This window comes from Macaca mulatta, chromosome 4 (genome assembly GCF_049350105.2).
Source record: "Macaca mulatta isolate MMU2019108-1 chromosome 4, T2T-MMU8v2.0, whole genome shotgun sequence".
NCBI classification, from domain to species: Eukaryota; Metazoa; Chordata; class Mammalia; order Primates; family Cercopithecidae; genus Macaca; species Macaca mulatta.
Window position 1 is genome coordinate 22,469,155 of NC_133409.1, and position 18,924 is coordinate 22,488,078.

General features: G+C 41.5%; 1 protein-coding gene across 4 annotated transcripts in view; it reads left to right on the top strand.

The window, feature by feature from the left end:
- Positions 1-4,418: 4,418 nt before the first annotated feature.
- DCBLD1 (discoidin, CUB and LCCL domain containing 1) overlaps positions 4,419-18,924 on the top strand; it is a 66,947-nt gene continuing 52,441 nt past the window's right edge. For 3 of the 4 annotated variants that reach the window (XM_028847057.2, XM_028847058.2, XM_028847059.2), the window contains exon 1: positions 4,419-4,677. In XM_028847057.2, the coding sequence (XP_028702890.2) occupies positions 4,425-4,677 (253 nt within the window). In that variant the 5' untranslated portion in view covers positions 4,419-4,424. Of the gene's footprint in view, positions 4,678-7,713; positions 7,803-18,924 lie in introns of those variants that run through there. The other variant, XM_078001182.1, reaches the window with a different exon arrangement.

The following is an 18,924-nucleotide window of genomic DNA, read 5'->3' on the forward strand; positions in this document are numbered from 1 at the left end:
AACTTCTTTAAAACCTATTTCTTGAAAGGACACAAATGTATCGCAGGTAGTACAGAGGCAACTAGAATTTTAAAATAGGGCTGGCCCTGGAAAGCTATACCATAAATCAATGAATACTGAATCAAACACAATGACGGAATAAGGGAGAAAGCCTGGATAGGAGACAGCCTGCGTGCCTCAATAGAATGCCTAAAGAAGGAATCGCAGGACAATGGTAAGTTTTATCAGAAATGGAAGTTAGAGAAAGGCTGCTTTGGGAGGGAAGTGTTGACCGTGCCCTGCTGAGCTCTGCCACAGGGAGGGAGGGGTCTGACCTTTGTAGCCTAGCTGTTTAGTGCTTGTGGCAAAAATATCCACATGGGGGTGACAAAGACTCTCTGTGACCAAACAGTCAAGCTCCCCTGAGCCTTCTTTTTATCTAGGCCTTGTCCTTGAACCCTGTCTTTGGCCTGCCTAGTCCAGCTTTAGCAAGAATTCTGCTAAGTTAGTTCAGAGAGAATCCCCCACCCTCTATATTGGATCAAGTTTCTCCTCCCTTGTCTTTGACATATAAGTCCTTGAACCGGAATTCAGCAAGAATCCCATTAAGCCACTTTATAAGAATCCCCTCTATCCCTGATGTCTCCTCCTAGTGATTTTTTGTGACGGACCCCCTCACCCTGCTTACTGGTTAGAAATCCCTGAATTCAAAGTTGAGCCTGATTGCTCCTCTATTGCCGTAATCTTGACACCTATTGCAATGCAAATCTGAACAAGTTTCTACACTTTCCCTGCTTCCCATTACCCCCGGGAACCCTCAGATTCTGCTCCTGCCTCCCACTCTGTATTCAGGCTCAAGTTCACTGATGAAGTAGGCTCAAGTTCACAGATGAACTGTTTTGTTTTGTTGTTTTTGAGGCAGAGTCTCGCTCCCGCTCTGTCGCCCAGGCTGGAGTATGATGGCATGATCTCGGCTCACTGCAACCTCTGCCTCCTGGGTTCAAGTGATTCTCCTGCCTCTGTCTCCTGAGTGGCTGGGATTACATGTGCCCACCACCATGTCTGGTTAATTTTTGTATTTTTAGTAGAGATGGGGTTTTGCCATGCTGGCCAGGCTGGTCTCGAACTCCTGACCTCAGGTGATCAGCCCGTCTTGGCCTCCCAAAATGCTGGGATTACAGGCATGAGCCACTGCACCTGGCCAGGTTCAATCTTTATAAGCACCCTGCGATCTCTGTTTCTGAGCTTTTAAAATAATATCTTTTCCTTGTCTAACAAACATTGTTTTCTTTCTAATTAATATCTTCACCTCTCTCAGGCCCGGCCAGACTTTTAAAATCTGGGTTATGTGCCCTTCTTCTGTGATTCCATGGTACCCTGCACCTCTTCTATCATTGTGCTTGTCAATCTATATAATTCATTTTGTCTGTGTAATTAACTTTCTCAAATTTTTATTATCAGATCATAAATGAGGAAGAGAAGGTAACTGTATTTTTATTGTACCGTCGTCATGTTGTTTCACATATGGAAAATGTCTAAAACATTGAGAATTACAATTGAACTTGAGATTTGGGTGGGGACACAGATTGAAACCATATCAGACATCTATAAGGGCTTCAGTTTTATAGCTGAGATAGTTTTCCTCATAGAGTCTCAGGCAGGGTTACTAAATGTTAAGGATAGATTGAAGTAGGTCATTGAACTGGACTACAATCTATTTTGAAGCTATCTAACTGTTTAGAATCATACTAGGTTTGCAGTTCTGTTGAAATTCTGTCTTACCTAAGCAAGACAGAGCACATAATTTATAATATAAAATAAGGCAGCTCCTGACCAGCTGTTATGTATTTTTACAGAAGAGCTGGCAAATGTAAGCATAAATTGCAGTAAGATATGCAAAATAAAGACTGGATGGCAAGGGGGGGATGGGTTAGAAGTGAAATAGCCTATGAGAGACACTTCCCTAGAGATAGTTCCCATCTCAGTATGTGAAATGTTTATAGATAGATCCTAACAAGTATAATTTTTCTTAATGGAACTTGGTTCTGGGATTCCATCATGCATCATTTAAAAAAATCAAAATGGAATCTTCTCAAGATTAAAACAAGTACGTTAATTCAACAAGGCTTATTTCATTGTATACAAAAATATACAGTAGTTCCAGCTACTCAGAAGGCTGGATTGAGCTCAGGAGTTGGAGGCTGTAGTGCACTATGATCAGGCCTGTGAATAGACACTGCACTCCAGCTGGGCAACATGGTAAGGCCCTTTCTCTAAAAACGATACATACATATATATGTGTGTGTGTATACACACACACACCTCTCAGGTATATATATTTGATAATCTGTTGTATTTTTACATTTTTCCTTTATTATGATTTTCTTAACTAGAGATTTTATATTTCAAGGAAGGAATGGCATGATGAAACCAATAAGATCTGGCTGGTCTTTCTGTTTCTTGTTACCAGATTCTAAATCTTTCCCCTTATCTGGCTCAGGATTCAGGTGTACAGCAGATAATTCCATTCCCATCAGGGTATTGACTGAGATTAAAAAAAAGGGGGGGTGACCCCTGAAACCCCACCTGCCTCACATTATGAATTCCTCACTGGCAAACAATACTCCCCATTGTCTTTGCTTCATTCATAGCTCACAGTGTCAAACCTGTTAGAGCCTGGAAGCAGCTGCCCAAACTCACTTAGATTGCAGTGAGCTGAGATCCGGCCACTGCACTCCAGCCTGGGCGACACAGCGAGACTCGTCTCGGAAAAAAAAAAAAAAAGAAAAAAGAAAGAAGAGAAACAAGAAAAAAGGGTAAACTGAAGTTAGGAGGAGATTCAATGTATCAAAGTATCATTTTATGTTTTTGAGTGTAAGAATACTCAATATTCTTATGGGCGTGAATTTATATTAAAAAATGATAAAACCTACCATGTATTAGGTACTTTACATACTATAACTTATTATACACATTCAGTTAGGTACTTTCTCTACATGATAGAACTTAATATATACATTCAGTATACACTTAATATACACAAATATACCCAGTTTGATTCCCTCCATTTTTAAAGCCCAAGTTCTTTCCTCTAACATATGCTGCCTCAGAGAAAGCAAAGCCCCAAAGACAATCTCATTTGAGATTTTATCAGCTTGTTTATTTAGTTAAAAAAAGAAAAGAAAGAGGAAAAAAGGAACGCATGTATGAAATGAGTCTGTCTAGGGTATCCAAAGATCACGAGGGGCCAGTATTTGCCATTGGAGGGGCTGTTTCTTCCTCTCCGCCTCCTTGCTTCCCTGCGCTGCACCTCTAGGTGAACCTTCAGCGTGCTGCGCGGTGATGCGAAGGTGAGGGCAGTGCGCAGAGGAAGTAAATGGGGACTGCAGGGGACCAGAGACGTGAGATAGCCCTTAAAATGCATATTTAATCTGTCCTTGTCACTTTCCACAGCCACCACCCTATTCAACTACTCAGTAATAACCTTGTAATTCTCCACTCTCCAATCTGCCCTCCCCAAACCCTTCTCGGTAGGCAGCTCCTCAGAGGATCACCGGGTGGAGTCCTTGTCCCTTCTGAACCTTCCGTGGCTGCTCACTGCTCCGAGGACCAAGTTAAACATCCTTGAGGTTGTTAACTGCATGTCCTGGCCCCTGCTCTGTACAGTAGCTTCTACATCTGACCGTGTATCCACCTGTTCACCGTGCTTCAGCCACCTGGCCCTTTCCTCCAGCTTCTTTGCACAACTGGTCTGTTTTGGCTCCTGCTTTAATCTCAGCTTTGATGCCACATAGGCCTTTCCTAGCTGATTCCCGCCCTCACCCCCGTTACCCGCCATCTAATTAGAGCTCTCTAAATGTGCTTCAACAGCACCCTTCATGTCACTGATTGCAATTTGCATTGAATACTTGCCTGATTATTTTTAACGTCTGCAAGTGCCACATGGGTTTAGCCCTACTCCTGACAAGCACACTGCTGAACTGAGTAACTTTTGAATGAATGAATGAGTGAAGGTCCTACTTGGCACTGTCATCATCCTATCATCAAAATATTTCGAGTCCCTCGGTGTTGCTATCCTTGGCATGCCCATCCCCGCGGGCTGGCAAAACCCTGGAGGGGGCAGCCTTCCAAGGCACCGCCGCGGACTCAGCCCCTCCAGGAAGGACTCCCTCCGCACCATGCGGCGAGGGGCGGGTCCGGCGGCGAGGTGTCCTGCTGCCTAGCAGGTTCACGTGTACTGGTGCAGGTGGGGAGGAGGGGAAGGAAGGAGCGCAGCAGGGAGCGCCAGATACGTGGAGGGGAGCGCGGGCGGCGCCTGGCTCGCCTCCGGCCTCGCCGTCGGTCAATGCCTGGGAGCGCGACTTCCTCCTCTGGGGGCCGACGTGCGGGGCGGGGAGGGGCGGGGCGGGAGACGCCCCCGCAGGGCTGGGCTCAAAGCCGCCCCAATGGGATTCGGTGCGGGGCAGCGGCTGCGCCCGGTCCCGGCGCCGCGCTCTGCCGCGGAGGAGGCGGCGCGGCCCCGGCAGCTGAGGCGCGGGGTCCGTCGAGGGGAGGCCGAGCCTGCCAAGCTGGCGCCCAGCGGGGTCATGGTGCCCGGCGCCCGCGGCGGCGGCGCGCTGGCGCGGGCTGCCGGGCCGGGCCTCCTGGCCCTGCTGCTCACGGTCTGCGCCCCGCTCCGGCTGCAGGCGGAGGAGCTGGGTGAGTGGAGAGCGTCCGGCTGGCGGCGGGACCCGGGGCCTCGGGGGCGGGCTGCGGGCTGCGGGGCGGGCCGGGCCGGGCCTCGGGGGACGGAGCGCGGGAGGAAGTCGGGCTCGCTGCCTGCCATCCGCGGAGTCCGGCTCTGCCCGCGGGGCTGGGGGCGAAGTAGGTTACTGCATTACGTATCGCTCCCCCACCAAACTCCTTCCTTCCCCCCAAACCAGAGAATCAACCTGGCGTCTCTGCACTCTCTCTCTTCGCCGCCCCCCAGCCCATTTCACTTAGTTTCCAGACTTCCTGACTCTGCTGGCCCCGTGAGAAGTGACCTGACCCCGAGGGTCGCCTTAGGGGACAGCCGTGTTTAGGGCGGGTTCTCTCCAGCCGCCTTTTGACAAAGCCGCCCCTCTGCCGGCGCTGGGCCCGGCCCTCCCTGCCGCTGCTCCTCCCGCGCGGAGTTGGAATCCTGGCGTGTGCGTTCTGGGCTCGTGCGGAATGGCCGGGGCACGTTTGCCGAGGTTGGCCTTGGACGCGGGCGAGCAGGCGGTGCTGCCACCTCCTCCCGAGTGTCCTGCTGGCGCCGCAAGTTGGAATCCTGTGGCTTCCTGTGTATCTGAGCGGGTAGACTCTCAGCCAGGCTGCTTTTTCTCTGGAGCTGGTCTTTGACTTGGAGTTAGACCTAATTAACCCACAACCGAGTTTACACTCTGTCTGTCCAGCAGATTAAAGCAGCAACCCCGTTAACCAGCCCTGGGTGTCCCTGTTTCATTCATCCTCATTAATTAGTGTTTTTTGGTTTTTTTTTTTTCATAGCAAGGGCCAGCTTTCTGCCGAGTTGTTTCAGTGTTTCCTCTCCTCCCTTGCTCCTGGCCCTATATGCCTTTAATGGCTCTGAGTCTATCCGGAGTACTTTGACAGCTCCCCCAGCCACCGTGCTTTCTGGCGAAACAACAATCAAGACTAAAACCGGTGCTGGCATTTTTTTTTTTTTTTTTTCACTGAACTATGCCTCCATTCTGAAACATTGATACTCGAGATGGTGGTGGTGGTTCCTAAGTTTATGTGACATACCAGTTTGTTTAAAAAACAAAATCCCTAAAACCCTGAAGTTATTTTGTCTGGTACTGTAGCACAGTACTAGGCAGACTGTAAAATTACAACAAATACGTAAGATTTTGTTAAATGCGTAGGACTTTTATAATGGATGTTTTAAATATTTTTATTTTTTTCTCAACTCACTGTTTGAAGGTGCACCTTTAATACTATATGTCTGTGAGAATCATTCCAACAGTATGTTCCTGTACTAATCTGGCCAAAGCTGTCACTTAATCTTTCCCAATAAAGTTTTAAATTTTGTATGGTCATCCAGGCTGTTAACTGGGCACTTTGTGAGAGCAGTTCTCTAGGAACAAGTGTGATTGCTTAGATTCTTTTTAAAAAAATTATTATCATTATTATTATTTTTGAGACAGGGTCTCACTCTGTCGCCCAGGCTGCAATGCAGTGGCACGAGCTCAGCTCACTACAGCCTGAACCTCCTGGGGTCAAGCCATCCTCCGGCCTCAGCCTCCTGAGTAGCTGGGACTTCAGGGGCATCACACCACACCTGGCTAATTTTTGTATATTTTATAGAGACAGGGTTTAGCTATATTACGCAGGCTGGTTTTGAACTCCTGAGCTCAAATGATCCGCCCACCCGGGCCTCCCAAAGTGCTGGGACAACAGGCATGTAGTTGCTTAGATTCTTACTGGGCTTCAAATCTGAAACTTTATTGCAGTTGACTGATGGAAGAAGATAGTATCATTGGAGTTTCCATGAAACATCCTATATATTCAGGATGTTAAAAGAACCAGTGAAGGAGCAGATATTCAATCACACACAAAGAGTAAAGCTTAGATTTGAGACATTTACTGAAACACATCTAGGAATTCCAGCGCTGATACTTCTTGAGTGAAATATCAGTTACTTTTGAATATTATTTTTGAATATTTCTCACATCTGTGATTTTCCCAACTAGCACTTGGTCACTTATTTTTTGAGTTTTCACGGAGTTAAGCATGCACACCTATTTTTAGATCTTGAGATATACTTTTGGCTATATAATTGGATGGTGGTCATAAATGATAGTAGTGCTTTCAGTGTTTAGGAGAGAGCAGCTTTGTCTGTTTTTGGCGAGAAGAAAATAGCAATTTTTGCATTTCAGTTTCATTGTTTTTGTAGTCAGCTTAGCCTGGTGCTTCTTGGTTCTCCCAAGCTTCCCAACCTATCTGATCACGCATCTCCCTAGAGATGTATAAAGTTCCCACCCCTTATTTTATTTATTTATTTATTTATTTATTTTTTTAATTTTATTTTTTTTTTTGAGATGGAGTCTCGCTCTGCCGCCCAGGCTGGAGTGCAGTGGCCGGATCTCAGCTCACTGCAAGCTCCGCCTCCCGGGTTCATGCCATTCTCCTGCCTCAGCCTCCCGAGTAGTAGGGACTACAGGCGCCCGCCACCGCGCCCGGCTAGTTTTTTGTATTTTTTAGTAGAGACGGGGTTTCACCGTGTTAGCCAGGATGGTCTCGATCTCCTGACCTCGTGATCCGCCCGTCTCGGCCTCCCAAAGTGATGGGATTACAGGCTTGAGCCACCGCGCCCGGCCCCCCACCCCTTATTTTGAATCAAATTGTAGTGGGTGAAGCTTGGGAGTATACACTTGGAAAAAGTTACCTCAGGTAATTCTGATTCTAATCAGCTATGAGACCGTGAAAACATTTTATAATGTTAGGGTTGTGATAAAATGCTACCATCTGTGTTATAAGCAATTTCGTGTTAGACTTTTATTTATTGTGTGGTTTTAGGAAACAAATGCCATAATTTAACCTCAATGTTTATAAGCCTAATCAGTACAATTAATTAAATTTTTGTGTGTCAGAGTCTGATGACCCCGTAAAGCTATACTGGGTCCTTTGTAGGGCAACTGTTTGCCTATCTGGTGTTTCTCTTGAATTACATTTTTAAAAAAGTGTCCACCCCTCCCGTTGTTTGCAGCCAGCCAGGTCCCAGGCATTTGGGTTTAGTGGCCAGAGCTTGGGATTATTTCGGCTCCTTATGGCCCTGTTCCTCTGGATCCACTTAACTAAAGGTACATATTTACATAGACTGTTTCACATAATTTTGACCTTTGATAACAAGACATTAAGTTGATCATTAGTTTTTATTCAACTTGTATAAATTAATAGATTTGGATGTAGTCCAAATTTACCTTGACATAAATTTTTGTAGCATAAAATACCCTTCATTTGTGTAATGAATTTCTGCAACCTAAAACTCTCTGCTTCTCTGTCCACCACAAGATTTGCAAATGGTTATTAGCTAAAGTTTTCCCCCTTGTGATATAAATGAAGAATCAAAATGAGCGCTTGACCTCTGAGGAAACTTCTAAGTATAGATTCAAATCTTGCATACTTAAAAATTCTTCAAAACCCTCTGCCCAACTCTTAATTTGTTATTTAGAAGGTCTGCTGTTAAATCATCTGTCATTTACTTTGGGTTAGACATAGGATCAACTGATAGATGATGTTTTAGGTGAGTGGCTTTTTCAGAAGTCAGCACAAGTTTATTCAGTCACCTTCTGTACCAGTGTGTGCACTTACCCTTCTCTTGTCTCACCTGGACAGCCAGCCTTGTAGACTATAAGATCCTGAGGGCAGAGACTGCGACTATATAGTCTTTGTCTTCCTGGTATCTGACAAACGTGCTCAGTGTTCCTTGAGTTGAACTGAACAATCTCTTTGTGTTTAGGATATATTTTCAAATTACTTCCTAACTAGTGGAAACCAAGTAATAAAGAGCCTACTGACATTCTTTATAAAGGTGTACATCTGCTGCTTCTACTAATTAATTTTGTTTATCAAGCCCAGCTCTCTTGGCATGCTTATTTCTATATGTAAGGATGCCTTTTAAATGAAAATACAGCAGAAAAAAGGGAACAAGCCAGCAGAACAATATGTACAATATCTTTTGGCTCTGGTAGATATAATTTGTACACTCAGAAACAGTAAGTTATATATTAATATTTCAGAGAGGAAAGAGGTTATGTTAAAGAATTCGTTAAACAAATCAAATGATATGTTTAAAGCAGAATTCGAACTCTGAATAATGTCCCAAACGGCTTTTATTAACTTCTCATGTTACAATTTGAACCCTTTAGCCTTGTGGAACTGCCACAGACTTGAAAATCATATTTAAAAAACCACAACTTGGAAACAAGTAAGGCATCTGACATTTATGAGGAATTATGTCTTATTTTTAAGACACATGGGGGCATTAATTTAATTGCAGCATTTAGCAAAGGTTTTAGTTGTGTTAAAGCAGAAAAAAAAGTTCGTTCTGGGAAATATATCCCATGGCGTTTTAGACCTATTTCTATGTGTGTCTTAAAGCATGAAGTCAACTCTGCACATATTAGAGCAATTAGTTATTTTTCTTTATTAAAATAAACAAATCAATAAATGTTAGCTATCCTAGTATTCATTACTGTTTATTACTATTGATTTGACAAATATTGAGGCCTCTTTGTTCTGTCCCCTCCACTGCCCCTCTGACCTCATTCCCTGAAATGCTCCCCCATACTCAGGCCTCTAGCCGTATTTTTTTTGTTTTTCCTTGTTTTTGTTTTTGTTTTTGTTTTTTTGCTATTTCTCCAAAATGACAGGCACCATTCTACATCAGAACCTTTGCTGTTCTCTCTGCCTGGAATAGTCTTATTCCACAAATATCCACAAAGCTTGCTCCTCCTCCAGTGTTTGTTTAGATGTTGCCGTCTCAGGGAGAACTTTCCTAACCACTTGAAACCCTCTCTTCATTCCCAGAACTCCATGTTCCCCTTCTTAGCTTTCAGTTTTATCTAGAGCAGGGATCCCTAAGCCCTGGGCCGCAGACTGGTACCTGTCAGTGGCCCGTTAGGAGCCGGGCCACACAGCAGGACGTGAGCAACAGGTGATGGAGCATTACCACCTGAGCTCGCCTCCTGTCAGATCAGCCAGGCATTAGATTCTCATTGGAGCTTGAACCCTGTTGTGAACTGCATGTTTGAGGCATCTAGGTTGCCATGCTCCTTATGAGAATCTAATGCCTGATGATCTGAGGTGGAGCAGTTTCATCCCCCTCCAACCCAGTCCCATAAATGGAAAAATTGTCCTTCACGAAACTGGTCTCTGTTGCCAACAAGGTTGGGGACCACTGCTCTGGAGCACTTACCCTCTTCCAACAAAGTGTATAATTTACACTTTAAATTGTCTGCCTTCCTCCTACTAGAGTATAAGGTCCATGAGGAGTTTTGTGCCTTGAACAGTGACCATACTGGGAGCTCAATAGGGGATGGGAGCTTAGTGAGGATGGGGTGAGAAGGCAGTGAAAACACAATTCCTGCCCTGTAAGACTCAAACCTCGCTCTAGTTAAGAAAGCAAAACCAGCCAGAGGCGGCTCACACCTATAATCCCAGCACTTTGGAAGGTTGAGGCAGACTTGAGCTCAGGAGTTTGAGACCAGCATGAGCAACATGGCGAAAACCCATCTCTAGTGAAAATACAATAAAACTAGCCAGGTGTGGTGGTGTCCTGTGGTCCCAGCTACTCGGGATGCTGAGGTGGGAGGATCTCTTGAGCCCGGGAGACAGTGGTTGCAGTGAGCTGTGATTGGGCCACTGTATTCCTGCCTGGCAACAGAGCAAGACCCAGTCTCAAATGAAAAAGGAAAAGAAATTAAAACCTGGACACAGCAAAGTAATGAAATTGTATGTCTCATCTAACGTTGAATGTAAAAGTCTGAAAGTATGTATGTAAAATAGAGAAATTCATTCTGGCATATTAGAAATTTGGCATTGAGGGTGAAGGGAAAAATATAGCCAGGATTTCAGATTGTTTTTTTTCATTAGACCGAGGAGTAGTTTTGCTTTTTTGCAAACTGAGGAGTCATGTGGATGTCATCTTCCAGATGTTCATTGTCTGCTTTGTATATTAAAAAAAAATAGTTGTTTGCTTTACTGGGTGAGGGAGACTTAATTTATGGGAAAAATAAAACAAACCCATGTGATGACTTCTTACCCGATGTGGAAATAGAGTCGTGACTGTGAGCCCTGGTATGCTGAATCTAGAACCAACTGCCACACTTGCCTTTCAGTGGGAGTTGAAGAGGAGGGGTTTTCAGGGGTTGGGGGATAAACATTGCAGGATTCCCTAAGATCCATGAAAGCAGAGATGAATCTCAGCCTCTTCTTTCACCACTAGCACCCAGTACGGTGCCTGGCACATAGCTGGCGCCAGATAACTAGTTCCTGAGTCAGCGCATAAATGCTGTGGTTGAGATTTGAAAGAATTGAAAGGAGGATAATATTCACTATGTTATTTTAAACAGAAATTGTATATATGGCTATTGTGGAGCGTTAGGAAACACTGTGCATGTATTTAAGAAAATAACTAGGCCGGGCGGGGCGGCTAACTCCTGTAATCCCAGCACTTTAGGAGGCTGAGGTGGACAAATCACTTGAGTCCAGGAGTTCCAGACCAGCCTGGGAAACATGGCAAAACCGCTGTCTCTACAAAAAATACAAAAAATTGCCGGGCGTGGTGGCACACGCCTGTAGTCCCAGCTACTCCGGAAGCTGAGGTGGGAGGATCCCTTGAGCCCGGGAGGCAGCTGTTGCAGTGAGCTGTGATGGTGCCACCATACTCCAGCCTGGGCAACAGAGTGAGACCTTGTCTCAAAAAGAAAAAGGAAAAAGAAAATAACTAAATTCAATTCTGAAAAGAACCGGGAATCTCCAAGAAAGACCCTTTTACAGGCAACAGCAGGAAAACTGCCATGAGTGAGGGACTGGCAGTCTTGAGATTAGAGGGAGGAGCAAATGATCCCCTGATTTAGACCAGGGGTCCCCTATGGTCTGCTAATGCTGACACATTTAGGGCATCAGGTGCCTACTTCACCTCAAAGATCATTTGGGGACAGTGTCTAGGCATTTGTGACATCAGCACTGTGTTAAGCCATATTGTCGTGTATGACTTTACTGTTTACTGCCATTTCTACTTGATTTATTAATCTCATTCTTATTAGCTGTTTCCTTAGGAGCTACATGCTGTGTAGTAATACACCTAATATTTGCAGAAATGTCTTGTGTCTTGTATATAATTATATATGATTGCATTAGTCTGTTCTGTGTTGCTATGAGGGAATATCTGAGGCTGGGAAATTTATAAAGAAAATAGGTGTATTTGGCTCAAGTTTCTGCAGGCTGTACAGGCATAGCATAAGCATGTGGTTGGCCTCTGGTGAGGGCCTCAGGAAGCTTGCAATCATGACAGAAGGAGAAGGAGAAGCGCGTGCATCACATAGTGAGAAACAAAGCAAGAGAGATGCTCTTAACCATCTAGCTCTTGTGTGAAGTAATAGCAAGAACTCACTCATCACCAAGGGGATGGTGCCAAGCCGTTTATGAGGGATCTGTCCCTATGATCCAATACCTCTCACCAGGCTCCACCTCCAGCATTGGGGATCATATTCCAACATGAGATCTGGAGGGGACAGAACATCCAAACCGTATCAACAATAATTTTAGGCTAGGTAGATTTTTTTGTAGGAAAAGCTGCAAAGGATAATACTGAAATAAGGTAACAGCTTAAGTAGCTCTGTGTTACCCCCATACCGCCTCCCTTTTAAAAATAGAGCTGTGCTTGAGCTTCTTTTTTTAAAAAAAAAAAAGAATAAATTTCTCTTAGATTGGAGCTTTCTTCCCTACTTTCCCAATGATCTTCCCTAATGCTTACAACAGAAGCAGAGTAGTTGTGAAACAAAGTAGGGTGTCAATAAATAACATTGTACTGATATATCATAATCTTGGAAAATGTTACACATAGAACCATTGAGGACATGTTTTGGTTCTATATATTCTTGTAAATACACACACACACACACATCTATAGCAAATACATGTGTGTACATACACATTTACTATTGTTTTTATTAAATATTATGTAGACACAAAATTATAGACTATAAATAAAGGTATAAAGAACAACAATAAAACTAATACCTAGGTTCCCCCCTCTGCTACCTAGTCAGTGTATGCTTTTATATTCTGCTTTTTTAAACCTATGTTTTATTGAAAGTTTTTGTTACTTGGAAAAATTGCCTCTTTATATTTATTTTAGAATTTGCCTTGAAGTAAACCAAAAACTTATTTCTAAGTCATTTATTGCTACTGAGAAATATATAATGGGAAGGTAGAATTTTTGTCTGGGCAAACTTATAATCGATGTGTCTTGTCAATGTTTTTGTTTTATGTTATTCAAATAACTCTTTCTTACTAAGGGAGTCAGAAATAATTTGCCTATTCATACTTTATTTGAGAAAAGCACATAAGTTTAAATATACTAAGTGTCAGAAAGTTAAGGTGTATTTTTTTTATCCTTCTTTGGTGAGATTCTTCATTTGTATTGAATGGATCAGGCTTGTTCATTGTTAGACTATTTGGAGTTTATCTTTGTTGAGACCCACATTACTTTTTATAGTCAGCATCTTCAAACTCAAATTATAACTGCTATTGTGGCCTTTTTATTCAGTGTTCAACATGTTTACATTTACTGAAAAAGAATAGTCTTTATTTTCTTTCATCACAAAATTAAAATCATTGAAAACTAATAATATATATAGCTCCATTTTTACATTTGAGCACATTTAGTGGCTGTGCTTAAAGGTGGTGTGTAAATGATTTTTATGAAGCACAGTATTCTTGAAAAACAAAGGAAAGAAAATCTTTATTTCACTATTTCTGACAGAAAACAAGACAAAAGGATCTTAAAAGTGTGATGTCCAGTTAAATTTGAATTACCAAGGGGTAAACTTTCCTACAGGGAAAATAGATAAACATCTCTGCGTTTGTTGCCTAACTTTTAAATGGCTGAGTGGATTTAATTCGGCCTTTTTATTGCTTTTCACAAAAGAAAGTTTACCTCATATGAAAATGTGGTTGATTTCAGCCCAAAAGAGAAAACTGTAGAGACTTAATGACCCATGGGACCACTGGAACATGAGGTTCATGTATTGAATGCTCCCATTCTGAGGATTTTAGAATGGAGGCTGCTCATTTTGAGAATAAAATGAACCAAAGTTTGCCCCCACCCCGCCCACCATTTTTCTGGGATCCCTGGAAAGCTCCGGGGCTTTGCCAAGAGACTAAAATAAGAGATGGCCTATTGCAGACAGAGAAATGGCCCTGTACCTACTGTTGCTGCCAGCTCAGAACGGTCTACAAGTCTTTTGAGACTCCAAAATCTGTTAATAAACTAAAAATTTATTAAGGATTTCTTGACTTTTTTCCTATCTCATTTGAATCTCTAAATATTTTCTTGCATAGCCACAATGTTATGAGCACACCTAAGAACACTAATAGTTGTTCTTTAATATCATCTAATACTCAAGTCATATTCACATTTCCCAAGCTGTCCTAGACATGTCTTTTAACCTCTGGTTTGTACAAACAAGAATCCAAACAAGGTCTACATATTAGTTATTATGTCTCTTTAGTCACTTTTAATCTGTCACTGAGCCCCACCCACATACTTTTTCTTTTCCTGCAAGGAAACCAGGTTCAGTTGTTCTGTGACACAGCTCACATCCTACAGTGTACTCACCACTTCAGAGTAGTTTATCTTTTACTTGGTGCATTATCTGTGTATTTCTGTATAAGCCCGAAATCTGACCTAACAGCTTGATTAGATTCAGACTAAGTGTTTTTGGTAAAAGTACTCAAAGGTGCTATGTACTTCTAATTGTATCACAATAGGACACGTATATTATTATTATTGTGATTATTGCTCCACTTTTAGTGATGCTCAGAATCACCAGTGACTTTAAGAAGTGACACATTGATCTCTCCATTATAAAACTGCCATTTCTCTATGACTTACAAGTAATTTTTGGAATGTTAGTTTCTTACTCAATAAAAGTACTTCCCCATCAACAATTCACTCTATGGTTTAAGCATCCAATCACTGTTGTTGCTTGTCCAGTCTGGTTTTTCATATAGACAAATTTTAAACCTCTATCTTCATATGTATTTTGAATCATTGTATGTTTTTTACATCGAATTTAATCCAAACAATTCTGAGAGCTGTTGAGGGAACTGAGATTCAGAGAAACAATTATTTACCAAGACACATTTACTTTGTGTGTCCGAAGTGGAACCCAGGCACGTACCTTACAATTCTAAATGCCTTGAAATGGTTTCCTGCCCTTTGTCTCCAAGGATACCCATCATATGTTCCTATCCAGGGGAGAAAAAGTTAGGAAAGAAGTCATGGGGGAACACAGTTTGAGGGGGTTACTTATGCAATTAAGCCTGAAATTCACAGTCTTTGGTTTCTCTTAGAGGTGATCACATTTGCCATAGAAATACTAAGATTTTTTTAAAGTCCCAGCTGGCAGCTAACCATTGCTTTTAGAGTATTGCAATACATCCAGCAGTGCAGAATATGGAATGCGCAAAAGTAGTACAATTTTCAGGACTGGACTGTGATGTGAGTTTTATGAGATTTATTTTTTCTCTCTCATGTTTCATACCTTATTAGATGTATGATAAGATACCATCTGTCTCCCAACTGAGATTTGCTATTTTCTTGTCAGTAAACCTTGATTGCTTGTTCCCTGAATATGGTGCATAAACCTACGCTTGCACAAACCTTCTCATCCTATTTCTTTGTTTATTTTCCACAGTATGCTCAAGTAATTTCTGAATTGACACTTTTATCCAGGTTTCAGAAATGTCATTTTGGCTTAACTATAGATCCTGGAACTTGTTGTCTGTCCTAGACATATAAATGAAATCTGGAGTGAAAATAAGTATCAGATACAGATGTGTTCCAATTGTAGGAATAGATATTAAAATTAAACCATAAAAACTTTTATCTTGAGGATTTTCTTTCACTTTAAAAAATATTCATGGCAATAGAATATATCTTACAGGATCCAATAGAATAGTCACTAATAAGAGCTTTTTGGAAATGAAAAATTTTCCAGACCCTGCATTTTGACAAGATCCCCAGGTGATTCGTTTGCATACTGAAGTGTGAGAAGCAGCACTTCAATACACTGACACCTTCTTTTACAAAGCATCTTTCAGGAGCTAAGCAAAGTGAACAACCTTCGTTGGAAGTAAAATAGGCGCACCTCTCATTAGACCTTTCCCTTAACAGTCTAATAAAGAGTACTTCGATGATTAAAGAAAGGGTATGGTAGAACTTCTCATATCATCATTTTTACAAAAAAAAAAAACCCTCCTAATTAAACATGACTATTTTTCTCATGTTAATTTTGAGACAAAAAGAGTATGACTACAAAAAACTAAATGTCAGTTATGCTGCTCAGAAGTAATGTGAGGTTGGACAATGTCTTAAATATCGCTACCTCAGTTTTGTCACCACTTAGGGAATAGTGGCCTTAGAGCGTGTGATTCCATTCCATCGTCTTTGAAGTCAGACTAGTTTCAGGTTAGGATCTGATCCTAGCCCAGCCACATGGGCTGAGTTACTCTGCATCTCAGAGCCTTGACTCCTTCACACACAGAATAGAGATAATAAGAGGGATGTGTGGTGAAGAAAGGGTATTGTGGGCTTCAGTTTTGTTGTATAGGAGATGTCCTATCTTATAAGCTACTGGGTATACACTTTGATGTTTGTGAAATTACTCTTTGTATATGTATATCTGTATATATATATGTATGTGTATATATATATGTGATAATTTGTAATCAATTTTTTAAAACTATCATCAGATATGGTTGTCATGAAGGCTAAATAAGGTAATATAAAGTCCTTAGAACACTGTATCTGCTACTTTTTACAACGAATTTCTGGTAAATGCTAGTTTTTAGTAAGGGCCCTTTCATCATTTTATTTTTTTCCTTTCCCAATAACTTTTTGGCTCTCAATTTTTAAAAAACTATTATCTGTGAAAGTGAAGACTCACGTCTATGTGCAAAGGAGAAATGTTTACAGTTTTAATTTATAAAACTCAGTTTAACTTTGTCTTTACTTGGTAATATTGGATTTTCTGGACTCCATAGAGAAAAGTCAATATCAGTATTATACTTTATCTGAATACTGGCAGTATGCATATTTAACATGAAACCAAGGTTAGAAAGATAGCGTGTTCTAGTGGCAGGAAAGATTTCTTGACTTACCTTCAGCTGAAGCAGTGGCAGCTTGGATATTACATCAACATCCTGACATTAGTAACAAAGGTCAGCAGCCTCTTTTCTCTGACTTCCTTATTCTAAGCATCTATTGAACAGAGATAAAACAGTTCTCTTAGAATTGTTTTGCTGAACAAACAAGTTTTTTTTTTCTTAAAAGTCTTCTTTGAAATTAAGAAACTTCTCTTAACCAGTGTGTCCAATTCATTGTAGATGCCCACAAAGCACTTATAACTTAACAGCAACAGTGGGAAAAGTCTTGCTCGATTCACGAGTCACATAATATAATTTCAGTACCATTTTTAGAACTCCAGAGGCCAGAGTCCACTTCTCCACATAAGATCTTTAATCCCAGAAGCTCTATCATAGGACGTCTCTGTATGTCCCACTGGCGAGAGTCTAACCCAGGAGTTCACCAGTATGTCTCACAGAACGCTACTCCCAGGAGATGCCCCAAGAGGAAAGAGTTTTCTGGGAAATGCTGTAAACTGCAACATGCATCAGAGCTTCACTGTGCACTCTAAGGGCTTTGAGATGTTCTGTGGTAAAGAAAAAGGTGGGATTCTGCAAGCTTACTGACCTTGCAGCTCTTTTGAGGAGGGCGAGGGCATAACCTCCTGGTAAACCGCCCAGACTAGTACCACAGTGTCTACTTCAGGACATGCTGACATAGCAGTAAGTGGGCATTAGATAAATACTGGGAAATGCGTTCTAATTAGACTTTCTCAGCTGATTAAAGCACACGCACACAGCCTCATTCATCTTCCCCACACCCAGTTATGGTTGGTAATTTTACAGATGAGGAAAATTGATACACACTAGATGGGGGATTTCTTAGGATCATACAGCCAATGGGCAATGGCATTTGGACAAAGTCAGCTAATTCAAAGCAATATTTTTGATACTTTAATAATGTGTAGAATTTTAAGATAAAAGTAGTAGCAGTTAATGTATTGAACTTTTACTATATGGTTGCCTCTTTGCTTGATACTTTGCTTTTATTAGCATTCTCCCTTTTAATGCTCATGAAATTGGGCACTATTGTTGTCTTTATATTGCAGATGATGGAATTCAGTTTTACCTTAGAGAGGTAAAAAGACTCACCCAAGGCCACAAAACCAGTGTTAGGCAGGGCTGTGCCAGAATCCAGGTTGTAACCATTATGCTCTGTCACCTCCCAAGTATATGGAAATAATTTATGAATTAGGAAATGATAGGTGTGTCAACTCTCCTCCCCCACATCCACAAGCCTTCTACTAATCTTCTGCTTTTCAGCAGAAGTCTCAAGACTGGAGAGTGACCAAGAACTGCAGTGTTCACTGATTTTACATATAGCACATTAAAGAATAGCATTGGCTAGATTTGGGGATTTTTTTCCATTGGCAGCAAATTAGGAATCTTTTAAATATTTTAACATGGTAATCATCAATGTCTTTGGACACTGATGGAAGTAATCCCACATTATTTAGGGAATCAGAGAGGAATCATAGATAGGACCTCTTGAAATGATTTGGTTCATTTTCATACATTCAGATTGATTTATTTTAAGTGATACTTTTAGCTGATAGGAATGTTGAAAGTTTCCACGGAGAGACTTTTGACAGATTCCTTGTGTTTCCTTTTATTTTACTTTCAAATGTTTCATCTGCTGAGTCAACAGCATTATCAACCTCATTAGATCACTAGTCATATCATTAGCATCTATTTTATATGTGGTGAGAATAAAGTTGAAAGAGATTGTCAGTTTTATAAAACATGACCATGTGTTTCTAGTCTATAGCTGTAGCTTCTTTCAGCATAGTATTATTATCTTTATTCCTTTCAGAAAAACTAAATATTTTGAATAATTATTTGGTTTTTTCATTACAAGTTCTGTTTTGCCTTTGTTCATTCTCACATAGCAACTGAGGCCCTTTTGCCCCTGTTTTTCTTTTGCTTCTGGCAGCATGCAAGGTAAAAAGCTAAGCACAATTGAAGAAGAGCAAAATTTCTAAGGCTAAGAATGGAATTAATGATACC